The 20,914-nt window shown below is 39.7% G+C and overlaps 1 protein-coding gene across 2 annotated transcripts; it reads left to right on the plus strand.

Annotated features, from left to right (window-relative positions):
- Positions 1-80: 80 nt before the first annotated feature.
- On the plus strand, positions 81-13,689 carry NPM1 (nucleophosmin 1). 2 transcript variants are annotated; one of them, XM_017646118.3, is made up of 11 exons: positions 82-248; positions 2,000-2,079; positions 2,613-2,732; positions 3,067-3,160; positions 3,490-3,596; positions 3,718-3,785; positions 6,823-6,880; positions 7,256-7,339; positions 8,101-8,202; positions 10,343-10,417; positions 13,332-13,689. In XM_017646118.3, the coding sequence occupies exons 1-11, from the start codon at positions 191-193 to the stop codon at positions 13,368-13,370; spliced, it is 885 nt and encodes a 294-aa protein (XP_017501607.1). In that variant the 5' UTR covers positions 82-190; the 3' UTR covers positions 13,371-13,689. The 2 variants fall into 2 exon arrangements, with proteins under 2 accessions (XP_073088258.1, XP_017501607.1); XM_073232157.1 differs by lacking the exons at positions 10,343-10,417; positions 13,332-13,689 and adding an exon at positions 9,257-9,609 and having other exon boundaries at positions 81-248.
- Positions 13,690-20,914: the final 7,225 nt, after the last annotated feature.

Below are 20,914 nucleotides of genomic sequence, written 5' to 3' on the forward strand. Positions count from 1 at the left end.
CGAGGAGGGGGCTCCTGAGCACGCGCGCTGAGACGGGACTTGGGGTGGTCTCGCGAGATCTTCAGGGTGCTATATATATGCGTAGGGAGCCCGCGTCCTTTCCCTGGCGTGATTCCGTCCTGTGTGTTTGTTCGTTGCAGTTGATATCTCCGTCCGCTTTCTCTCCCATCTAAGTGCGTGCCATCACTCCATGGAAGATTCGATGGACATGGACATGAGCCCCCTGAGGCCCCAGAACTATCTTTTCGGTAATTGCTGGGGTGGGGGGGATTGGAGCGAGGCGGTGTAGGGCCTGGCGGCTTTGAGGTTGTGGTGGGGGTGGGTGAGAGGGTGGGAATCCTGCTGAGGCCTGTGCTGGCGCAGAGAAGGCTAAGCAGGCTAGAAGCCTGAGGGAGTGAAAAGCGAGCTGCCGCGCCCTGCAGTCTAAAGGATGGGGAGTCCGGAGGGGAGAACCGGAGCACGGAGGAATGGATAAGAGGGGCAGCCCGAAGCCTGGGGCTTCCGAGGCCCGAGGCCGGAGGTACCGTGGAACCGACCAGCTAAGGGTTCGTCGTTGCTTGGGGCACATGGTAGAGCCCTAGGCATTATTTTTTTCTAGGGGTGTATGAGATAGTCTTTGCTTCCTCGCCGGTGCGGTGTCTGTCGCTGTGTCCCCGGCTGGTGGTGAAGGAGGTTATGTGGGTCCGTGGTGTGAGGCATGGGCCTCCTTTCTTGGGGAGGGGCTAGATAGAGCCCGGCGTTGTCCTCCAGCCTTTAGGTCTCCGAATTTAAGGGTTAAGTCTGCCCCTATCCCTCGGCCGATTACGGGGGGAGGGGAGGCGCGGCCCGGCGTGAGGCGCCGCAATCGTTGGAAGCACGTGGTTGCCACGTGGTTAGGGGAAGGAGGGGGTGGTGTGGGCTCTACATCCGGGGCTCTCCGATGTCTTGTCAACTCCGAACCTGGGATCTTGGTGCGTAATTGAGGCTGTTGGGCGGGAAATGTGGGGCGAAGTAGTTGGTAGCGCCAGGATTCTGGAGATTTTTGTTAAGCACTTAACATTTACCAGGATGGTAGTTTTCACTTACATAGCCTTTTTTTCTAACAACAGTAGGTGGAATTAGCCCACTTTATAGACGCCGGTACTGATGCTTAGACCTAGACAGACTTTTAAGGAAGGTTGCACTCGTAGGTAAACAGACTAGATCTAAACCAGGACAGTTGTCTCCAGAGCTGGTGCATTATAAGTAAATGATTTCTTTTTTTTTTTTTTTTTTTTTTGAAGAGAGGCTGGCCGAGGTAAGGTAGAGCCTTTTGTGCAGCATTCGAGCAAACAGCTTTTTTTTGTAGTGGGACATGTACTGAGGGTTCAGTCTGGGTCACTAAAACCTATACTATTAGATTGTAATTTTATGCGAAGGTTTTGGAATTCCTCCATCCCCGACCCCAGTACATACTATCCCGCTAAGGAGAAGCCTGCCTTGGTTTTCATTCTTAATAAACTTGATGATGGAAGCCATTTATTTCTTTTTATCAGGCTTTGAAGTAAGTGCATATCCTGACCCAAATTTATTTTGTTACTGTGTATACCATGCTGAGATATGCTAATTGAGCAGTAACAGTTAGGCGTCTTTATTGCTTTTACTTTGGAGATGAATGTTGACCCCTATAGAAAGAGAGTGTTAGTTCTAATGGGATTTCATCAACATTGTCCATCAGGATTGGTTTCAGATATGTGCTTTTCAGATTTACTAAATTTTTTAGCTCGTTTTTTCTAAGGGTAATATTTGAGAATGAATGGTATAATGGAAAAGTGGATTTTATGAAGCCCTGTATAGATGATAATCGATGTCATTTATAGATGTGTTAAAGAAATCCAAGAAGAGATATTTATGCCCTGCCGTTCTGGTAGCTACAATAGTGAAAAACCAGTCCGGAGGTTAACCATTATCTTTTTCGTTACCCACACTAAATTTTTTGTTATTTTTCTCCTTGTTATAGTGCTTTATTCTTCATTTACAGGTTGTGAACTAAAGGCTGACAAAGACTATCATTTTAAGGTGGATAATGATGAAAATGAGCACCAGTTATCGCTAAGAACGGTACTTAAACTTTGCAAAAAACCATTCTTGATTTCAGTTCCTTAGTTTCTTTTCATGTGGCTTAAAATTAATTGATTGTTGTGTATACCTGATACAAAACTTGGCATCTTTGCCACTCATTTGAAGTCATGTAAAGTCCAGTCACACTGTTCATCTTTCCATGTTTATAAACTTGGCTTCAGTTGCTTTATAAAGCCCTTTAGGGCAGTGATAAATCTTTTTTGTCTCCCCACAGACTAGCCTATAGTGCAGGGTTCTATTTGGAGTAGGTAGTTGATAAATGTTAGGTTATCCGTACTGTGGATAGGTGATGGCATATATAACTATGTCATCAAACGCATTTCTGTGTGTTTTCCTGAATATGAGAAAATGATTGGCTGGATCATATAAAACCAGAAGACAACATCGTGCACACATTAGTTTTTCTTCAGTGGTAATAATGAAAGGTTTATAATTATGTTATTTGAAAAACAGATTTTGGGGGGATGGTAAAATAGTGGGAACTTAAGTTGAAGTACTGTTTTTGTTCACAGGTCAGTTTAGGGGCTGGTGCAAAGGATGAATTGCACATTGTTGAAGCAGAGGCAATGAATTATGAAGGCAGTCCAATTAAAGTAACACTGGCAACTTTGAAAATGTCTGTACAGCCAACGGTAAGGGTGCTTACAGTTTGGATTTTATATCAAGGTCTAGTTCTGTTGCATTAAGGTAGGTGTCATTTGTGTTACGCCAAGGAGATGAGGGAATTTAGTCTTTCCAGGAGTCACACCTGCATTTTCGTGGGATTGAATGATCAACTCTTCAATTTTGGGTTTGCTGCTTGTTTGTCAGGTGGACAACTGGTTCACAGGTTTATTCATTTGGCTGATGGTCTGCCTAGGACACTAATTACAGAAACTTTTGTAAGTCAGTTATGAACAGGTTTGTACCAAACATTTAACCTTTTATTTCTCAGTATTAAGTGATTTAAAAGTTTCTCCTTTTTAGGTTTCTCTTGGGGGCTTTGAAATAACACCACCTGTGGTCTTACGGTTGAAGTGTGGTTCAGGGCCTGTGCATATTAGTGGACAGCATTTAGTAGGTATGTCATTTTTATGTATTTTGCTGTTTAATCTCCTTAATGCAATTTGGACTTCACAAAGAATGCTTAGTTCTAGAATTCTAGTACTAATGTCTTTATAACAGGTTCAAGTAGGAGTCTGGTAGTTTGTAACTAGAAAAGCCTGTGTGGTTTTTTCGTTTACATTTAAGACCTAGTAACGAGTATTGCTCCCCTTTTAGAAAAATGTTCCGTTTGCTGTTTTTCTAGTAGAATCTCAGTTTTTAGTAATAACTATTACCAATGCCCTTTTTTCCTGAGTTTTTGCTTTCTTGAGTTTTAGTAGTGGTTAATAATGAATTTTATTTTAGCTGTGGAGGAAGATGGAGAGTCTGAAGAAGAGGAGGAGGAGGATGTGAAGCTCCTAAGTATATCTGGAAAGCGTTCCGCCCCTGGAAGTGGTAGCAAGGTTCCACAGGTAGTTATCGATGACATTAGAGTTATCTTATTCTGGCCTTTAGTTTGGTTATTAGGATCAGCACTTGCTCATGAGTATGTATGTGTATGTGTGTGTTTATTTTTATTTTTATTTTTTAAAGAAAAAAGTAAAAATTGCTGCTGATGAAGATGACGACGATGACGATGATGATGACGATGATGATGAAGAGTAAGTACGTCTTGGAAGCCTGACATTGTTCTGTGCCGTGCGGCTTTGTAAAAATTATTTACCAAAGTCATCCCATGGAATTAAGTACAAGTTTTAATTAAAGGTTTAAATGGTAGTGGCTGTCCTCTTGGATTAAATGAGCTGAGTTAAAAGGATATTATCAGGACATGTACTTTAAAATGAGGCAGTGCATTGCAGATTTCAGTGCAGAAAAAAGGTGGATGCAGTATTTCTCAAATGTATTTGACCTAAGTACTTTTCCTGAGGAAGATTTAGTGGATACATTACACTAACAAATTCCAGTGTATTTTACACTGAACAGATTGTAATAAATGGATTGGGGGAAAAAATCTGAAGAGCTACAGCTGTATCATCTTTTAAGTGGTCACCTAGAATTTTTTTTTTCTTCCCACAAAGTTTTGTTTGGCCTATGGTTCTCTGGTCCTTAATGATGAAGTAAGATTGTAGAAGAGGTGATTTTTGTGAAGAATTTACAATTTGGTTGAAAACAGAATTTGATGTGTTTATTAAAATTAGATCAGGCTAAAGTAAATAGTTACATGCACACTATGGAATAAAATTCTGTTTAATTGGTCTTATCTGTATACAGTAACATCAGTAATTCAAATGCATTGAGTTTTTTAGTTGCCTGTCAACTTTGTCCCTGAGTTCCCAGATTAATCCGTGTATATTTATTGAAAACATAGTTCAAATAGAATCTAAAACAATATGCACTAATTAATGATCAACTCTTGAAGTTAGGTTTTCAGTAACCTCAACTAGCCAAGAAATTCGTTCTTTAAAAAGCCTTTTGAGCATCACATTAAAGGCAGGAAGTAGGAAAAGACTGAAATACTTGAGTGCTTAAATTCATAATTACTGGCATGTCCAACTTAAACTGAATAAACTGCTACTACTCTACCATTAGTAAGAAAATACACTGCAAAAGAATGGGAAATGGGCTTAGAACAAATGAGAAATACGTAGTGTACGGTGCTTAGTTAAGTGGGCTTTGAGTTTACCTAGTCTTCAGTGTTTTTTTACATGTCTGTATCCAATAATATATTCACTGATAACTTTGGTGACAAACCTGTCCTGTAAGGCTTTGGGGTAGGACCTGTTTTGGTATCTTGATTATGCTTGGCTTTGAAAGATTTCATGTCTTTAAAATGGGAATATTCCCTGACAACCACAATGTTTGATGTAACTTCTTTTTAAGTTAGTGAAGAGTGGGATGAAAACGAGGTGGTGTCGAAAGGGAATGAAGGGTAATCATATATGCATAGGTAGGGACAGTTAATGGATGCCTTGAGAATAAGTTTTAGAAAATTGGTTAGGTGGCACTGAAACTGAAAAGATGCCTCAAGGTGTGTTAGCTGAAACTGTTATTGTGTGGAAATGGAAATCCATAGTCCTGGAAGATAAAATAACCTACAAGGTAAAAGGGAAATGAATGGGTCCTGTTGGGGGATGAAAAAGGGTATGATACAGGATTAGTTGACTGCTATTGATGCAAACAAGAAAGCTGAAGACCATTTAGTACATGAAAAGGTATAGACTGAACAGTGTGTGGTTCTCTCCAATAAAAACACCCCTTTTCCTACTATGGTAGGAAATCCTAATAAATTAATGATTATATAATCATAGTCATCTTATTTCTAGTATAGGGAGACACATGCCAGAATTGGGTTCTAAGGCCAAAATTCACAAAATCACTGTTATGACTTAAAAGGACTGTCTATATGGTTTTATATATGATGCTTGATCTAGTCAACAGCAAATTTTACTGAAGTGTTGGAAAGATAGGCATTTTCATTGGTTGAACATAGGTGAAGTTGCTCCTGTTAAATTTAGAGACTGGTGTAGAAGAGAACCATTTTGGTAAATATATAATACTTGGTTTGTGAGGTAATTAAAACAGGATCTTTGCAATTTCAGTTTACTAATACAGATTTCTGTGGACTTCTCCAGGGATGGGATTCTTGTTTCAATTCACAATTAAGTAGTTTTTTAGTACATGCACGGTTGTGCAGCCATCACAATTTCAGAACGTTATATCACCTCTAAAGACCATACTATTAACTCAGTCTTCTCCAGCTCTAGTCAACCACTAATTAATGTACTTCATCTTTTTATAGATGTGCCCGTTTGTGATGTTGCATTTAAATGGAATCATTGAATATGTGCTTTTTTATGATTGGTTTCATTCACTTAACAGCGTTTTTAAGATCCTTCTGTGTAGCATGTTACCAGTTCTTAAGTGACTGAGATACAAGATTTTTTTTGTATGTCTTGGAGTAAGTCCCTTATCAGAAGATTTGCAGAAATTTTCTCCTATTCTGTGGGTTGTCTTTCCACTTTAGGGTGCCCTTTGCACAAAAGTTTTTAAAATTTTTGTGAAGTTCAGTTCATTTTGATGTTCCAACTTTTTGGAGTCAAACCTAAGGAGCCATTGCCAAATCTTCTAAAAGTTTTATAGTTGAGCTCTTATGTTTAGATTTTGATTGATTTTAAATTTATTGTATATGGTTTAAGGTAGGGGGCCAACTTCATTATTTTGTGTGTGGCTGTCCAGTTGTCCCGGCACCATTTGTTAATGACATCTCTTTGAATGGTTTTGGTTCTCTCTTGAAAATAATTACCATAAAACACGTGTGGTTTTATTTCTGAACTCTTCACTACCTCTCTATCCACGTAGGTTTCTCTTTAACGCCAGTAGAGCACTGTCTTGATTCTGTTGCTTTGTGGTTTTTGTAGATGTGTTTGAAATCTTAAAGTGTGAATCCTCCAGCCTTCTTTCAAGATTGTTCTGGCTACTTCATTCCTTGAATTTCAATATGAATTTTACAGTTTCTGCAGAGAAAGGGAGCTGGAATTCTTTTTAGGGATTAGGTTGAATCTAGACTAATTTGGAGAGAGTTGGCCACTGAAGTTCTTATGTCTGGATTGATTAAACTTGGAGATTCATCCAATTTCTAGGTAGACTTTATGGATTTATTTAATTGAATCAGTATTAATGACTTACCTTCGTTTGTAGTGATGATGATGATGATTTTGATGATGAGGAAGCTGAAGAAAAAGCTCCAGTAAAGAAAGTAAGTACGATGCAATGCTGTAAGAGCCTGGAGAACTCACTCCAAGATTGTCAGAAACAGCCAATAACAGGAATTTTTATGTGTTACTTGCTTATTTTGTACTTAGTGAAAGCTGGCTTGGGAGGTGATTATGATCTCACAACTTAAAATTGGTCTTGGGTTAGGACTTCCCTTAAAGCTTTCCTAAAGAAAAGTGAGGAAGGAGCTTTTTTCTTTATCCTTGTTGGCCTTCTCCCTTTGTTAGCTCTTTTGCAGTCTTCATTAAAATGATTGTTTCATCTAAGCTTCTTTTCTTTTCATGGTTTGGGGCTAATTTATTTGCACTGATACATCTGTTATTGGGGTATGTGTTGATTTAAGACTTTCTAATTACAGTCTGTACGAGATACTCCAGCCAAAAATGCACAAAAATCAAACCAGAATGGAAAAGACTCAAAACCATCAACACCAAGATCAAAAGTAAGTGGCAGCATACATTAAAAAGTACAGGCTTCATTGAAGTAGTTAGAAAAGTTAAAAGTACTACTGTGGAAAAATCTAGTGTGAAATTCGGTAGGCCTTTGGAGAAACCTGTAAGTGGTATATTTAAAGAGCTAAAATCTGCTTTTTGGTAATGATCGTTTATATATATATATATATATATACACACACACACACACAGTGTATGTATGTATATAGCTGCTGGACTTCCTAGTGGAGGAGGGCGACAGCACAAAGATTTTTATTGTGAAACAACTTCTTCCTTTATAAGGAATCTTGCTTTTTAGAGATATATATATACTGCATAGCACAGAGTTTATGACACCTGGCTGCATATTAGTCAAGTAGGGAGCCTGGAAAAGAACTCACTAATAACTAGGCTTGAAGATTATCATTTTTAAAAAGTTCTGGGGTGAGTCTCAGGCATCAAAGTGCAATGACTTTCTGACTTAGTTCTTGCCTTTCTGGTTTAATTTTTGATGGTTATCCTTTAAATATAGAACTGACCTGGTGATTAATATAAATGTAAGTTCATGCTATTCCTATTCTTAAGGAATGAATAAGAACAAAAAGTTGTTCAGGCATGAATTAATTTATAATAGCAACTCAATTCAGGTTGTGTACTCTTTTTATAAGGAAAGATTGTAAGAATTAATTTTACTTACTGAGAAAATCTAGGTAGGATGGGTCTTAAGAGCTGTACTTTAAGAACATTTTCACATTCCAACCTTTTTCCCTAGGGTCAAGAATCCTTCAAAAAACAAGAAAAAAGTCCTAAAACACCAAAAGGACCTAGTTCTGTAGAAGACATTAAAGCAAAAATGCAAGCAAGTATAGAAAAAGTAAGATTTATCTTTCTTAAACTAGGTAGATTTATTCCCTTCTCCCTCAAATTACTTTTCCTGAGGGTTCAGAATGGGGCTGTTGTACATTTTTTAATCTTTAATGTACTTGCTCCTTTTGTAGTGTGTTTTCTTTTAAATTTGATAACTATTTGCTTAACATTCATTTATAACCTTTGGTGGGTCCATGTCCACCCCCCACCCCCCACCCCCCATATTTGAAGTTACATGTGCTCTTATTTTGCATTGTGAAAGGAGATTGGTCGGTATTAAAATGAGATAAACATTTCCCTTAGCCTGCCAATTCCCCTCTCTGTAAGATACTACATAACCGTCAGAGGGTGCATGAGACTTAAAAAATTCCAAACAGCTGGAAAAATAGAGCCTGTGTCTTTGGCTGCTTGGAGTTTTAAAAAAATTATGATTGACTCTAGTTAAAAACATATTCCAACAAATGGAGTCGTTTCTGTTTGCCTTTTACACCAGGTGTCACCCACCAGTCAATACATTTAGTAATACCTTGAATTTATGAGTGACTAATATGCTTGCATTTGGTCTCCTTTTGTCTGAAATACTAAATCATGTGAGGTTAGCTCCCATACTGCTACTTAACTTGACTAGGGGGCTAAACTTAAACTTTTGAGTGAACTCTGGACTTGTAGAATATGGGATAATCTGTTTAAATGTCTTGAACCACATAGGAGAGATGCTTTAATTCTGCACATAATAATTTTAAACTCCAATTATACTAAGAATAATTGTGGGATGGTAAAGAAAAGTTGCTGACATCCTTCCCCATGTTTTTCCTGTGCTCTCTAGGTTCTGCATGGATGACTTCAATAGATAATCCTTTCCTTATGCAGTGATAAGCCAATTAGGAAAATAACATTTTAGAAACCAGGATGTTCTTTCGTTTTTCTGTAGTACTACTGTAAACTTAGCCTCCCTGGTATCACTGCTTTATTTTTATACCTTGCATACAATGCTAAATGACATTTTTAGATACTCCTGCCCCCTATTTTAATGTGGTCCTATCTCCTTGATTTAATTGCAGGCGCATTGAACAATCCTGGGCACTACTGGTAAATTAAGCCCAAAGATGGGGAGAGAGAAAGAGGAGAGACAAATATAGCCCATACTGGGTATCATCAACAATCCAGACTGAAGTCTTCTATTTTTAATCTCAATCCCCTTTCCTGACCTTCCACTCACCCCCCACCCCCTTTCAGGCGGGAAGCAATCTCACTTTTGAACTCTTTAAAGCACTTCTGTTGACTGCTTTGATTCAGTGACCCTTCTATTTTGCTTTCTATTACTTGTGCATTTGCCTCGCCTCTTTGACCCTATTTTAATCACCTGTGTATCTCCCTAGCTACTCAATAAATATTTGAATGAATCAAATAAGAATGTATGTGACAATAATTTAAAAACGGAAATCGTAGTAAGGTTTATTTTCTAAGTGACAGAGGCAATTAGGTATCTTAGACTGTACCTGATCCCTTAACGTTGGGCATAGTGAAACCTTGATTTCAGGTTACAAGAAAAATCAAGTTAGTTATAAAATAGGTAAAATTGATATGCTTAGTACATTAAGTAATTCCAAAGTGGTGGTATATGTACACATTTCAAGGGATTTATAATAACAATGCTTTGAAAATATTTGGTGATGAAATACTTTGAAAATAATTTGATCTAATAACTACTGTGGTGTCTTCCCTATGTCATAATTAAAGGAAATTTCACAGGTATGAGTGAAGGGTAAAACTCATTTTTTCCTCCCGTTTGGCCTCGTGTACCCTCTAGATGGACTCCCAGGTTTTCTCTGTACTGGACCTAAGTTCTATGTATTGATAAATTTCTTAACACTTTCAATCACTTGTGTATATGGTACTCAAAACAGGTGTACATTGTATTTGGTTCTGAGTGGTAGAAGGTGGTGATAGAACAAGATGTTAGATAATAACAGGTAGTCAACATTTGAGTACCTTGAGGAGTCCTGAGTGCAGCATGAAAGGGTTGAGGGAATAAGGAACAAACCAGTGGTCCATGTGACGGTATGTATATCTGTGCTGAATTTCACAATGACATCTCAGAAACACTGATTCTGTACTTACCCTTAATAATGCTTTTGTTTCAATAGGGTGGTTCTCTTCCCAAAGTGGAAGCCAAGTTCATCAATTATGTGAAGAATTGTTTCCGGATGACTGACCAAGAGGTAAGTGAATTTGGGAGACATGACAAATCCAATTTTCTGTGATTTATTAATGGTTCTTTTAGTCACTTTTAATGTTGGCTTCTTTTGAAAGGTTCCTGACCACAGACAATACTTCAGATTAAATACATGGAAACTCTTAAGAATTTTTAGTTGGCAGAGACTGAGAAGATAAACTTTTTTAGTACATTTTTCCCAGCTTTTATACAGTTGATAAATTTTCTCTTGGTTCCTGGATTCAGTGTTACTTTGGTACTACGTTGGCCAAAGAAACAAGTTGTGGTTTTCCTTCCTCCTCCATTTTGCCACTTGGGCTGGTCTTTGCCTTCTTGTGAGTTGGCAGATACCATTGTTCTCCATAGAGCTTAAGAGAAGCATGTTTTGCTGAAATTAAAGTGTGAAATCTGGAAGCAGAAGCCACATTGTAGCTAATAATATTAGCTTGATTCCACTGTTAAATTGTGTATTTCTTACTCATGAAGTGATTTTGTCAAAAAATTCTTGCATTTAATTTTGCTGTCTGAGAGTCGACTCACGGGTTGTGAAGGAAAATGTAAAAACAATTACAAGGTTGCTAGATGTCATGTATATACAGGATGTATCCTGTATGCAGTGGTTTTTGTCAGGACTCTACAGGTTGTCCTTTAACCAAATTAATAAATTTGCTGGTTAAGCAATTTTTTCCGAGTATTTGGTATGCACTTAAGTGGCAGCACTATTTTCCTCAGGTTTGAAACCCTTTGAATGGTTGGTTCAACACGTGTTTACTGTTGTGAGTTCAGCCTTGATTGATACGGCTGTTAGATGATCAGATTCAATCTGTTTGATTCTTTTGGTTGCTATTTGTTTCTTTGTGTGTATTTGGACCTCAAAATGCAAGTGAAAAGTATTGTGAATTTTCTGAAGTAGTGGACATTTATTAAATATAAAAGATCCTTTTGAAACTATAGTAGGTGCTTCTTAGCTCAATATAGAAAATGGTGGAAAGTCTGATATAAACCAGCATGTACTAGTAGGTAAGCATGAGGTGACCCCTTAAACTAGCGCCAGACAGGTTAAAATAGAATTTTTGATTAAGCAAAACTGAGGTGAAGGTAATCACAAAGTGGCAAGGGCCATCCACAACAGCATAACATTCTTGCAACTGAAGTGACTGCTGTCAGAAGTATTTTTTGATTCTAAAACTGAAAGCATAATTTCAAGTGCCAAGATGGAATTTCTGCAGTAATTAAAAAAAACATAATGGCTCAGTTTATTATAGAGGTTATCAAAACTCAAAATGCCTCACTTTTTTATGGCATAGCTACAGATAGATGCTGGTAAACTTTTCCCATTGCTTATACTATTTTCCCATTGCTTTTACTATTCTTGTGAAAGAGTTGCTTATGAGGGTTGTTCGGCTACTAGAATCCCTTCTATATTGGACATGAGAACTAAGCAAATTTTTGCAGAAACTCTTTAGTTCAGAGTTAATGCAAAGTGTACTGCTTTTTGTGGAGAGAAGTTTAGGTGAATGTTTAAGGGTGCATGCAAACAACGTTTACTCAGAGTTGAAGCAAAGCATGAATTGATTCTACAGAAGGCATTTGCTGTCCTGCTCATGTTCTAGATAATGCTAGTCAGACAGCATCTGAGGTTTATTTTGATGTGGGAGTATCGTGAAATTTTTCTTCAGTATTTATGCTGAACTGAATGAGCCAAGGGAGGGTTTTTGAGATAATTGACATTTGGTATTTAATTTCCTTGGATTTGAAATGCAGTGGCTATGTTTTAGTTGAGAGAATCCTATTTATTTGAGGCACTGAGGTCATGATTAGAGAAAAGGCCCTCAAAGTTCTTGGTGACTGATATCTTTAATAATCCATTGAGTAAAGTATACTTATTTCTTGTTCATAGTTTTAAATGCCTCTTTTAACAGTAGGAGTATGTAAATTAAGAGCAAACTGGAATACTCCATTGCTTTAAAGGAAACTCGAATCCTTCAAAAGTTGGCAAAAACATCAAAATTGTTCTTTAAAACATTATTTACAAATAGGGAAGGATGACAACTTGATGTTAATGATTAGTGGTGTACTTAAACATGACTGTTGTTTAAAAGTGGTCTTTTATCATCAGAAGAGTATGAATCTTTCACATGGATGTTACCAAATAGATAGCAGCCTGAGAACAAGTCGAGTCTGTTTTGAAGGGAGGATATAGAAATGGACAGGGACTTTCTTTTAATTTTTTTGTTAAGTAGGAAACATTTTGGATTGGTAGATTTCAAAAATGGAAGATGATGGTGTAAAATTGCTGAGTAGTTACTATGGCAAAACATGTTAAAATGTACCATCTCATGCTAATGTTGAGCATATTGTCATTAATGAATGTTCAGTGGACAATGAGATAACTTGAACGTGATCACTATAGAACGTATGTTAACAGTGTAAACGGAACACAGACTGTAAGGAATTTTATAAGCAAATTCTGCAGAATAACAAACTTGAGATTCATTTACATCAGGAAAATACAATGAGAGATGCAAAGAGAAAGATGTAGTTTCAGATTAAACAATTTTAGTATTTATCACATAGGCTTAGAAATAAATATTTTTATATGCTGAATCTGGCATCCAGAAAGTATATGGCGATAAGGCAGCATGGGCCAAACTGGTCTGTGCCCTTCCACTTGATTTCCACAACTTACAGCTAAGATATTACATGTATATGCTTACAAAGAATGACATTATGTCTGAATTAAAGTGTTTGAAATTATGTCAGAGTATAAATTTCCTTGAAATCAATTCTTACTTATTGAGAGTGAACCTTTTTGGTGGTAGAATGAAAAATGTTAAACTACAAAAAGAGACATAATTTAATTTATTGGTGCCTATAAAGTGTTGTGGTTCTTTAACCACATTTCTTTTTTTTTTTTCCAGGCTATTCAAGATCTCTGGCAGTGGAGGAAGTCTCTTTAAGAAAATAGTTTAAACAGTTTGTTAAACTTTTCCGTCTTATTTCATTTCTGTAACAGTTGATACCTGGCTGTCCTTTTTATAATGCAGAGTGAGAACTTTCCTTACCAAGTCTGATAAATGTTGTCCTGGTTCCATTGCCAAGAATGTGTTGTCCAAAATGCCTGTTTAGTTTTTAAAGATGGAACTCCACCCTTTGCTTGGTTTTAAGTATGTATGGAATGTTATGATAGGGCATAGTAGTATTGGTGGTCAGACAAATGGAAATGGTGGGGAGACAAAAATATACATGTGAAATAAAACTCAGTATTTTAATAAAGTAGCACTGTTTCTTTTCCTATTACTTGCCCTTTACTTGGTCAAATAGCTAAAGGTGCCAAATATTATCCTAAAATCTCATGAGAAAAAGTCCTGCCCTACCCCTCCAAATAGTTGTTTCAGAGTTACAGAATATTTTTTGTCATGATGATTTAATGTCCATACCTTCCCACATCTTAATAAGTACTGTGCAAATGTGTTTCTAAATGTTGGGAGTCCATCTCTTACCCACCTGTCCTAGCTTTTTCAATCCGTCATGTAATCTGTAGCAGCCTTTTGCAGCCTGATTTTTTTCACTTGAATCAGATTAGAAGGTGATTTCTGTGACTATTTTCTCTATTTGCCCTAAATGGCATGTGACTAACACATTTTAGATCCATAGGAGAAAAGTAAGTAACATGAGGACATTCAGGGGCTAATCCTTGAGACTCCTGTGTGTTTCACCATGGGCCATTGCAGGATGGTCAGGGCTAGATTTCTGTGTTGCTGTGGAATATCATCCAGTTTCCCAATAAGTGGGGGGAGTATTTTCAGAGTCTATAACCAGAAAATGTCTTCATTTCTTACCTAATATTCGGTGCTGCTGAATCACTTAAAACAATTTTTAAATGTGTGCCTTTTTTGGCTTAGTCTGTTAACATTTTCACAGATTCTTTTGTGTATGACGAGATTTTCTGATAGCTTAATTAAGATTGCTTTATTGCTGAAGTTTTATACTGTGTCTTAGTCTTGTTTTTGGTCCCTGGGTGGACTGTGGGTCTGTTCTGGGCCATTTTCTTGAGAGATTTCAGTCTCCTATCCATTCTTGGGCCTTCTGTTTGATTCTCTTGGATGTTTTTCCTCATTCCTTTCTGTTTAAACTTGAGGAGAGACTTCTGTTTTCTGCCTTGTTTGTTTTATTATTTAAATTTCCAGATTCTTGTCCTTGGTTCTTTGGGGATATAGTATGAAAAGGCTGAAGAAACTTTGCTCATCCAATGTGTTTACTCGTTTTTCTTTTTCCTCAGCCTTGTAATTTTATCTTTATATTGATTAGGAGGGTGGCATGTGTAGATTAAGATACAGTTCCAGATATTTTGAATGGGGTTCTACAGATACCAGCCTTTTTATCTCTGGGGTGGTTCTGTAAACATTTTGGTTGAGGGGGTGAGGAACAGGTTGGTGCAGTACATGGTCTTGTCTGATCCCATTTCCCAGATACCATATGCCTCTTCTAGACTTTTACTTAAGGTTATGGTTTTCTTAATTATTCAGTTTCCTTTGTCCAGGACATGTATCTACATCCTTGTAGCTTGCTTCTCTTATTGTATTGGAGGCTCAGCAAGGATGGTAAATGTTCAGTATTTATTTCACTAGAAAGTACTACTTTTATACTTGGTTTAAAAGGTCATCTTTAAATTGATAGGACAGTTAAAATACAACACATAGCCAGCCTACACCTTGATTTTAAAAAGTAAACTGGTGTTTAAATACTGTCAGGTGCTACCAAGAACTACATTAAAGTTATTTCATCCACAGGTAGTTTCATATTATAGCATATGATATAGGAGTATGGTAGGTTATTATTAGTATCAGTTATTTAACTGTTCAGAAGTAGAATCAATTATGTCTTAATGGACATGTAGGTCTGAGATTTTTAGTACTTTGAGTTCTGTGTAGAAATGAAGCCTAACTTTGTTTTAACTGATGGGTACTTTGCATGTAACAGGAAAACCAAAAGGAATTCTCAGCCATTCTGAGGGAACAGCTGGCCTTACTGGTTGCCCTATTATTAAACCAGATCTATCTTTGCAAAGGTTCTAGAGAGGACTTGTGTTTTGGAAGGGCAGAAATTAAAAATTTCCCTGTGCCTCAAGTCAGTAAAGGGGCTAGTTAGTAGACATCAGGCAACTAAATGTAGTAATTTGGAAATGGAGCTACTACTCCTAGGCTATGACTTAGGAAATTCCTGCTTTAAAAACAAAAAATTCTCTTTGTACATCACAATAGGTAAGTGAGATTGACAAGTATTTCCCAATAGGTATGTGAGATTGGCCATACTTAGATTGATAAGTAGATAAGTAGATTGATAAGTAGATAGTTCCCTATAGGTAAGTAGATCTATTTCCCAATAGATAAGTGAGATTGGCCATACTTAGATCAATATTGGTTTAAATGCTAAAAGCAAATAAGGTACTTGAACAAAATTATTTAAAGCTTTTTTTCAAGTTTTCTAAGATGGACAAAACAATTCGTTTCCTTCTGTTTGTTCCTAATGTTAATCCATCTTGATTATAGTAGAGGGAGCTGTGAAGAGCTCACCTGCTCTCCTTAATTTTGGAATATTTAGTACCTCTACCAAAAATTTCAGTGGTTCTGGAATTTTCCTTTTTGAAAGTACTTGCTGATGGCATAATTCTATTTCCCTTAAGCCATTCTGTGAATATGAACGTTTCTTACTGCTTAGCTCTTAATACTGTTTGTTATTTTGCAGGCATTCTCTTTAAAATTTAACTGCCTCAGTTTGTACCTGACTTCTAAAAATATTTTTAGTGTTTTATTCTTTTCATTATCCAATTTTCAGAATGAGGAGTTGATATTCTAGGAACCTCTAAAAGTATCCTGAATTCAGATTCTGTGTGTTGGTGTTTCATTCCACTGTGTTTTTTCATTTTGGCCAATGGAATGCCTTTCAATCTTCGTCCTACCATCAGACTCCAGTAGTCCTTTATGGCTTCTTTCTAGTGTGACAAAATGGTCCAGGCCCAGTTTGTTCACTTTTGTTTTCAGACCTGTAATGATCCATTTCTCCCAAGGAGCACTGGCTCTTTTAAAAAAATGACATTTAGGAACCAGTCTGGGTGGGAGCAGTGTTAATACTGGGTTATTGTTTATCTGACTTTGTGGATGATTAAATCCCATCAGAGCCTTTCGAAAAATAAAGGGAAAATTGTGAGCTCTTGAAAGGACAGTGATGGCACCAGTTAGTTGGTTGATGGAAGCGCCTCTTCTGTTACCTTAATCACAAAAGGTTCTGCTATTTGGGCCTCAACCAGAGAAAAAAATAGGTTGATAAAGCCATTTGGGGGGAGAGCAGGTCAGGTTGTCTAAACTGAATCATGAATCATGCAAATGATGGATAATAATAGCATGAGGTTAATAGTGGTATATCACAGTTTGCAGAAGCAGCTGTGGTATTGACAACTACAAGCCTAATGAGGGGAAAGAAACACAAGTGTGGGGTCTTGTTAGAATTTTCCCAAGAAAGGTTGAAGATCACAAATAACATGCTGAGACTATTAGTCAAAGGTGGTGGTCCAGGCTCTAGAGATAGAGGGTTAAAGTTACTTGAGAATGTTTAAGGCTGTCTTCCAGCCAGTTCTTGCCAAGCAGCCATTTGCTCCCTTGACTCATGAATTTGGCAGTAGAGGTTCTGTTTTAATGGGAGTTCTGAGAGGTGGTTTTGGGACTCATCTGTGCTACTCCTTAAAATTGCTTGATCACATGAAGGCTTGAGGCTGCATTTGTCCTTTGTTAGGCTGCAGATTCTCTCATCTTTGTCTCCAAAATGTTTATATTCTACAGACTCTGGATTTTGTGTCTTAAAATTGGAGAGAGGTGGCGTAAGCAAAACAGTTGACCCTGTAGGGCTTACATTAATTCGCTTGGGCTAGCAGTCAACATTTTCTGCTTCCCTTAAGACAGGTTTTACAGATGAGACTGCTCAGAAAACTTGTGAGTTTACTAGCTGGAGCTTGGAGTTGAAAGTGTGTCTGATTCCAACACCAAATCAGCACACAGCCACCAACTCCAAACTACTGTACTTTTTGCCTCAGCTGTTAACAGCCTTCTCATCGGCTTCCTTACTGCCACAGTGCCATTCCAGTTCATTCTTAGCTGCAGTAAGAAGTTACTGCAGCTAAGAATGAACTGGAATTCCAGACAAATTGGTATATCCATACTGTAGAGTACTACTTGGCAATAAAAAGAAACAATTACTAATGAAAGTAACAGTGGGTGAGGGTGAATATTCAACCTGCTGAGCAAAAGCCAGATACAAAAGCATGTAGTACATCATTCAATTTATGTGAAACTAGAACGTAAGTGTAAATACTTGTCACTAACCACATTTAAAACAGATGCATTTAAAAATTGTACATAAACATTACCTTAAAAAAAAAGGCCTTTGATGGCTATCTCTCGATCTTTGATGGGGCCTGCAAGGCGCATGACTGAGCATTTGCTTGTTTTTACCATTGCTTGCCACTCCAGGTTAATCCTACCTGTTCAGCCTTTTTCTACTTGTGGGCACTTGATATCTTTTGCCTCAAATATTCCTTTGCATGGAAGGGTTCCCACCCTTTGGGTCTCATTACTAAGAGGTCTTCTCTATCCCTTCAGTTTCCTTTAAGGCACTGGCCAGCTGTAATTTATCTCCTGGCCTATTTGCTTTTATTTAGCCTGTCTTCCTGGGTAGAAGTGAAATGCTTTTCTAGAGTAGGGACCTTGTTTGTCTTCACCCATGGGCTGATACACAGCAGGATCTGAATAAACTGTCAAATTCACATAAAATGTCATTCAGAAAGACTCGTGTATGGTAGTAGGTATGTGAAAGTTAGATTTGAGTGGTGGGGAAAAGACTTGTTTAAATGACTGAATTTGGGGTTTAAGACAGATCATGGTCTTTTCTACTATAAAGGGGAGTGACTGCCTCCCTACTTAATGAAATTGTGAAGAAAAATATGAAAATAACCTGGAAGTGATAATTATTGCAAATAATTGCTTAAACATTTGGAGCCTTCATTATGTGCTCGACTCTGAATTACCTAATTCAGTAACAATTGTTACTGTTTTTAGCTAAGGTTTATAGATGAGGAAGCTTGCTGAAATTTACAAATGTTGGAGGCAGTACTTAAACCTTTAAGCCCAGAACCTCTTGACACTTGATTTTATGCTCTTAGAACTGTTCTCTGTAGACTTTTTGGTCAGTCTTAGCTGGGTGATAGTCTTGTGAGATTGAGAAAAAAACTTCATCTGAGCATTAAAAATGCAAGCATGTTAGGTAGGTAGAACACGTAGTTATATGCCTATTCCATTCAAAAGTAATAGAAAGTTCAAGTATAGAAAATGAAATATAATTCTTAGGAGATACTTCAAATATTCCATTTTAGGTAATAAGGCCAAAACCACCTCTTGACTGGTCTGTCTTCATGAAAGGATGGTGACAGTGTCTTTCTTAGCCCCCAGTGAGAGCATTCTGTCCATTTCTTTGTTGTCACTGCATCTTCGGGGATCAGTTCATTTTCTCTTAAGACTTTGTATTTACCAATAACTGCATGAACAGTTCTGTCAATGAGAATATGTCTAACATCAGTCCAGTGCTTCACACAGGAACTTCTCCCATCATTCAGCACCTCGTTTTGAAAGGGTGTTCTGCCTTTCTGTCCCGTGCTGAAGCTGGCTACGTTCAGATAGTTAAGAGAGCCTCAGCTTTGAAAATGAACTTAAAATAGCTTGCAGTGAGACCTGATATTTGGAACAATTGTTGATATTTCTTATTCCATGACTGGGATATAGCACTGTTTGACGACAGCACTTACCTCAGTTTATGCTCTAGTAAAACGAGAGTTAAACCCACAGCCAGTGACAAAATATTAGCCAAATGTTGCAGATTGCTGAGTTTGGTTTTTGAGCTTGTTGGCCTATTCCTTTCCCTAGTTTGAGTTTTTTCCCCTTTAGCCAAAGCAGAGCTTGGCTGTTGGGGCTCCAGACGGAGTGAGGCAGTTGCACGTGAAGACCGTACATTTGAAGTTGATGGGAATGACAGGAGTGATGCTTCTGAAGGAGCGGGGACGGTGAAAAGTACCTTCAGAGAGGCCCTGGTTAAGGGAGCTTAACAGTTGTAGCGCTCACACAGTAGCCAGTCTCGGCCAGGAGGCGGGAAGATGGCCTTGAGTAGGCGCTGACCAGAGTCCTGCTGGCTGCTCCTTGTCCTGTAGCGCACCCGGGCTGGGGTTGCAGCGACGTCTTGAAGCCACTAGGTGACAGCCGTGCATTTCCAAAGCTGGCTCGCCTACCAAAAGAGAAACTGGGATCCTGAGAACCCACCCGGGAGTCCCGGAGGTGGGAGAGTGGGGGGTGAGAGTCGCCTTGGAGACCCCCTCCTCCCCAGCAGCAGGGACGGAGAGATCGGAAGGGGGTTCATTTTAGAGTGCCAGTAGTCCGAGAGAACATCTGGGCCATGCCACGAACCTTCATGGACTCAGAGGGCGGGTAAAATCGGCCTCCCTTCCCCGCTTCAGTGGAGCTGACCCGAGGGCTGGGCCTGATCCACCCTCTCCCTGTTGGTGGGTGTGAGTGAATGCGGTAGCAAGGATGCTCCGCACCTAACTGCATTCTTGCGGACTGCTGCATGCCCAATTCAGGCAGCGTTTGCGCCGCGGCGCCGGTCCTTGCGCCCCGGTGCAGAGCTCCGACGGCTTTCTGCGCTCGCCAGCTCCAGCTCGCGAGTTCTGCCCCTTCGTAGCTGCGGGTCCCGTCGCCGAGATCCTGAACGCCTCCAACCCGGAGCCGCCAGGAGGAGGAGGAGGAGGCAGTGGAGAGGCCGCGGCAGGCAGGCAAAGCAGGCAGGGCCCCCTTTGATGTGGGCGCGGCGCACCCAGGCGAGCTGAGCGCCCGTCCGGCCGCGCCCCGAGGGGGGAGTCCCTGGGCCCCGCATCCTCATTGTGCCGGCTCGGGCCCGGGCCCGCCCCCGGTCCCCCGCCCCCTCGCCGCCCGCGCGTAGAAAACGCCCCGGCCGCCGCCAGTGGTGGGAGGCGGCGGTGCGCACAGCCGGGGAGACGCGGAGGAGGAGACATGAGCCGGCGGGCGCCCAGACGGAGCGGCCGTGACGCTTTAGTGCTGCAGCCGCGCATCCCGGCTCTGGAGTGCTGACCCCTGGCCTCGCGCATCCGCGAGTCCGGCTGGAGAGCGCACACCAGCTTCCAACACCGACGCGCATGTTGACCCCGTAGTGAGCCAGTCAGCCAGGCTCCCGCGGACGCCCGGACGGCCAACGAGCCAGCAGTGAGCAAGCCTCCCTGCACCGGCCGGGTGCCTCTTGCACGGCGGCGGCCACTCCGTAGCCCCCGCGCCAGCCCTGAGGGCGCAGCGCTCCGGAGGAGCCGCGCGGGGCGCTGATGCCGCAGGGCGCGCCGCGGAGCGCCCCGGAGCAGCAGAGTCTGCAGCAGCAGCCGGCAAGGAGGGAGCAG

Source organism: Manis javanica, chromosome 1 (assembly GCF_040802235.1).
Source record: "Manis javanica isolate MJ-LG chromosome 1, MJ_LKY, whole genome shotgun sequence".
NCBI classification, from domain to species: domain Eukaryota; kingdom Metazoa; phylum Chordata; class Mammalia; order Pholidota; family Manidae; genus Manis; species Manis javanica.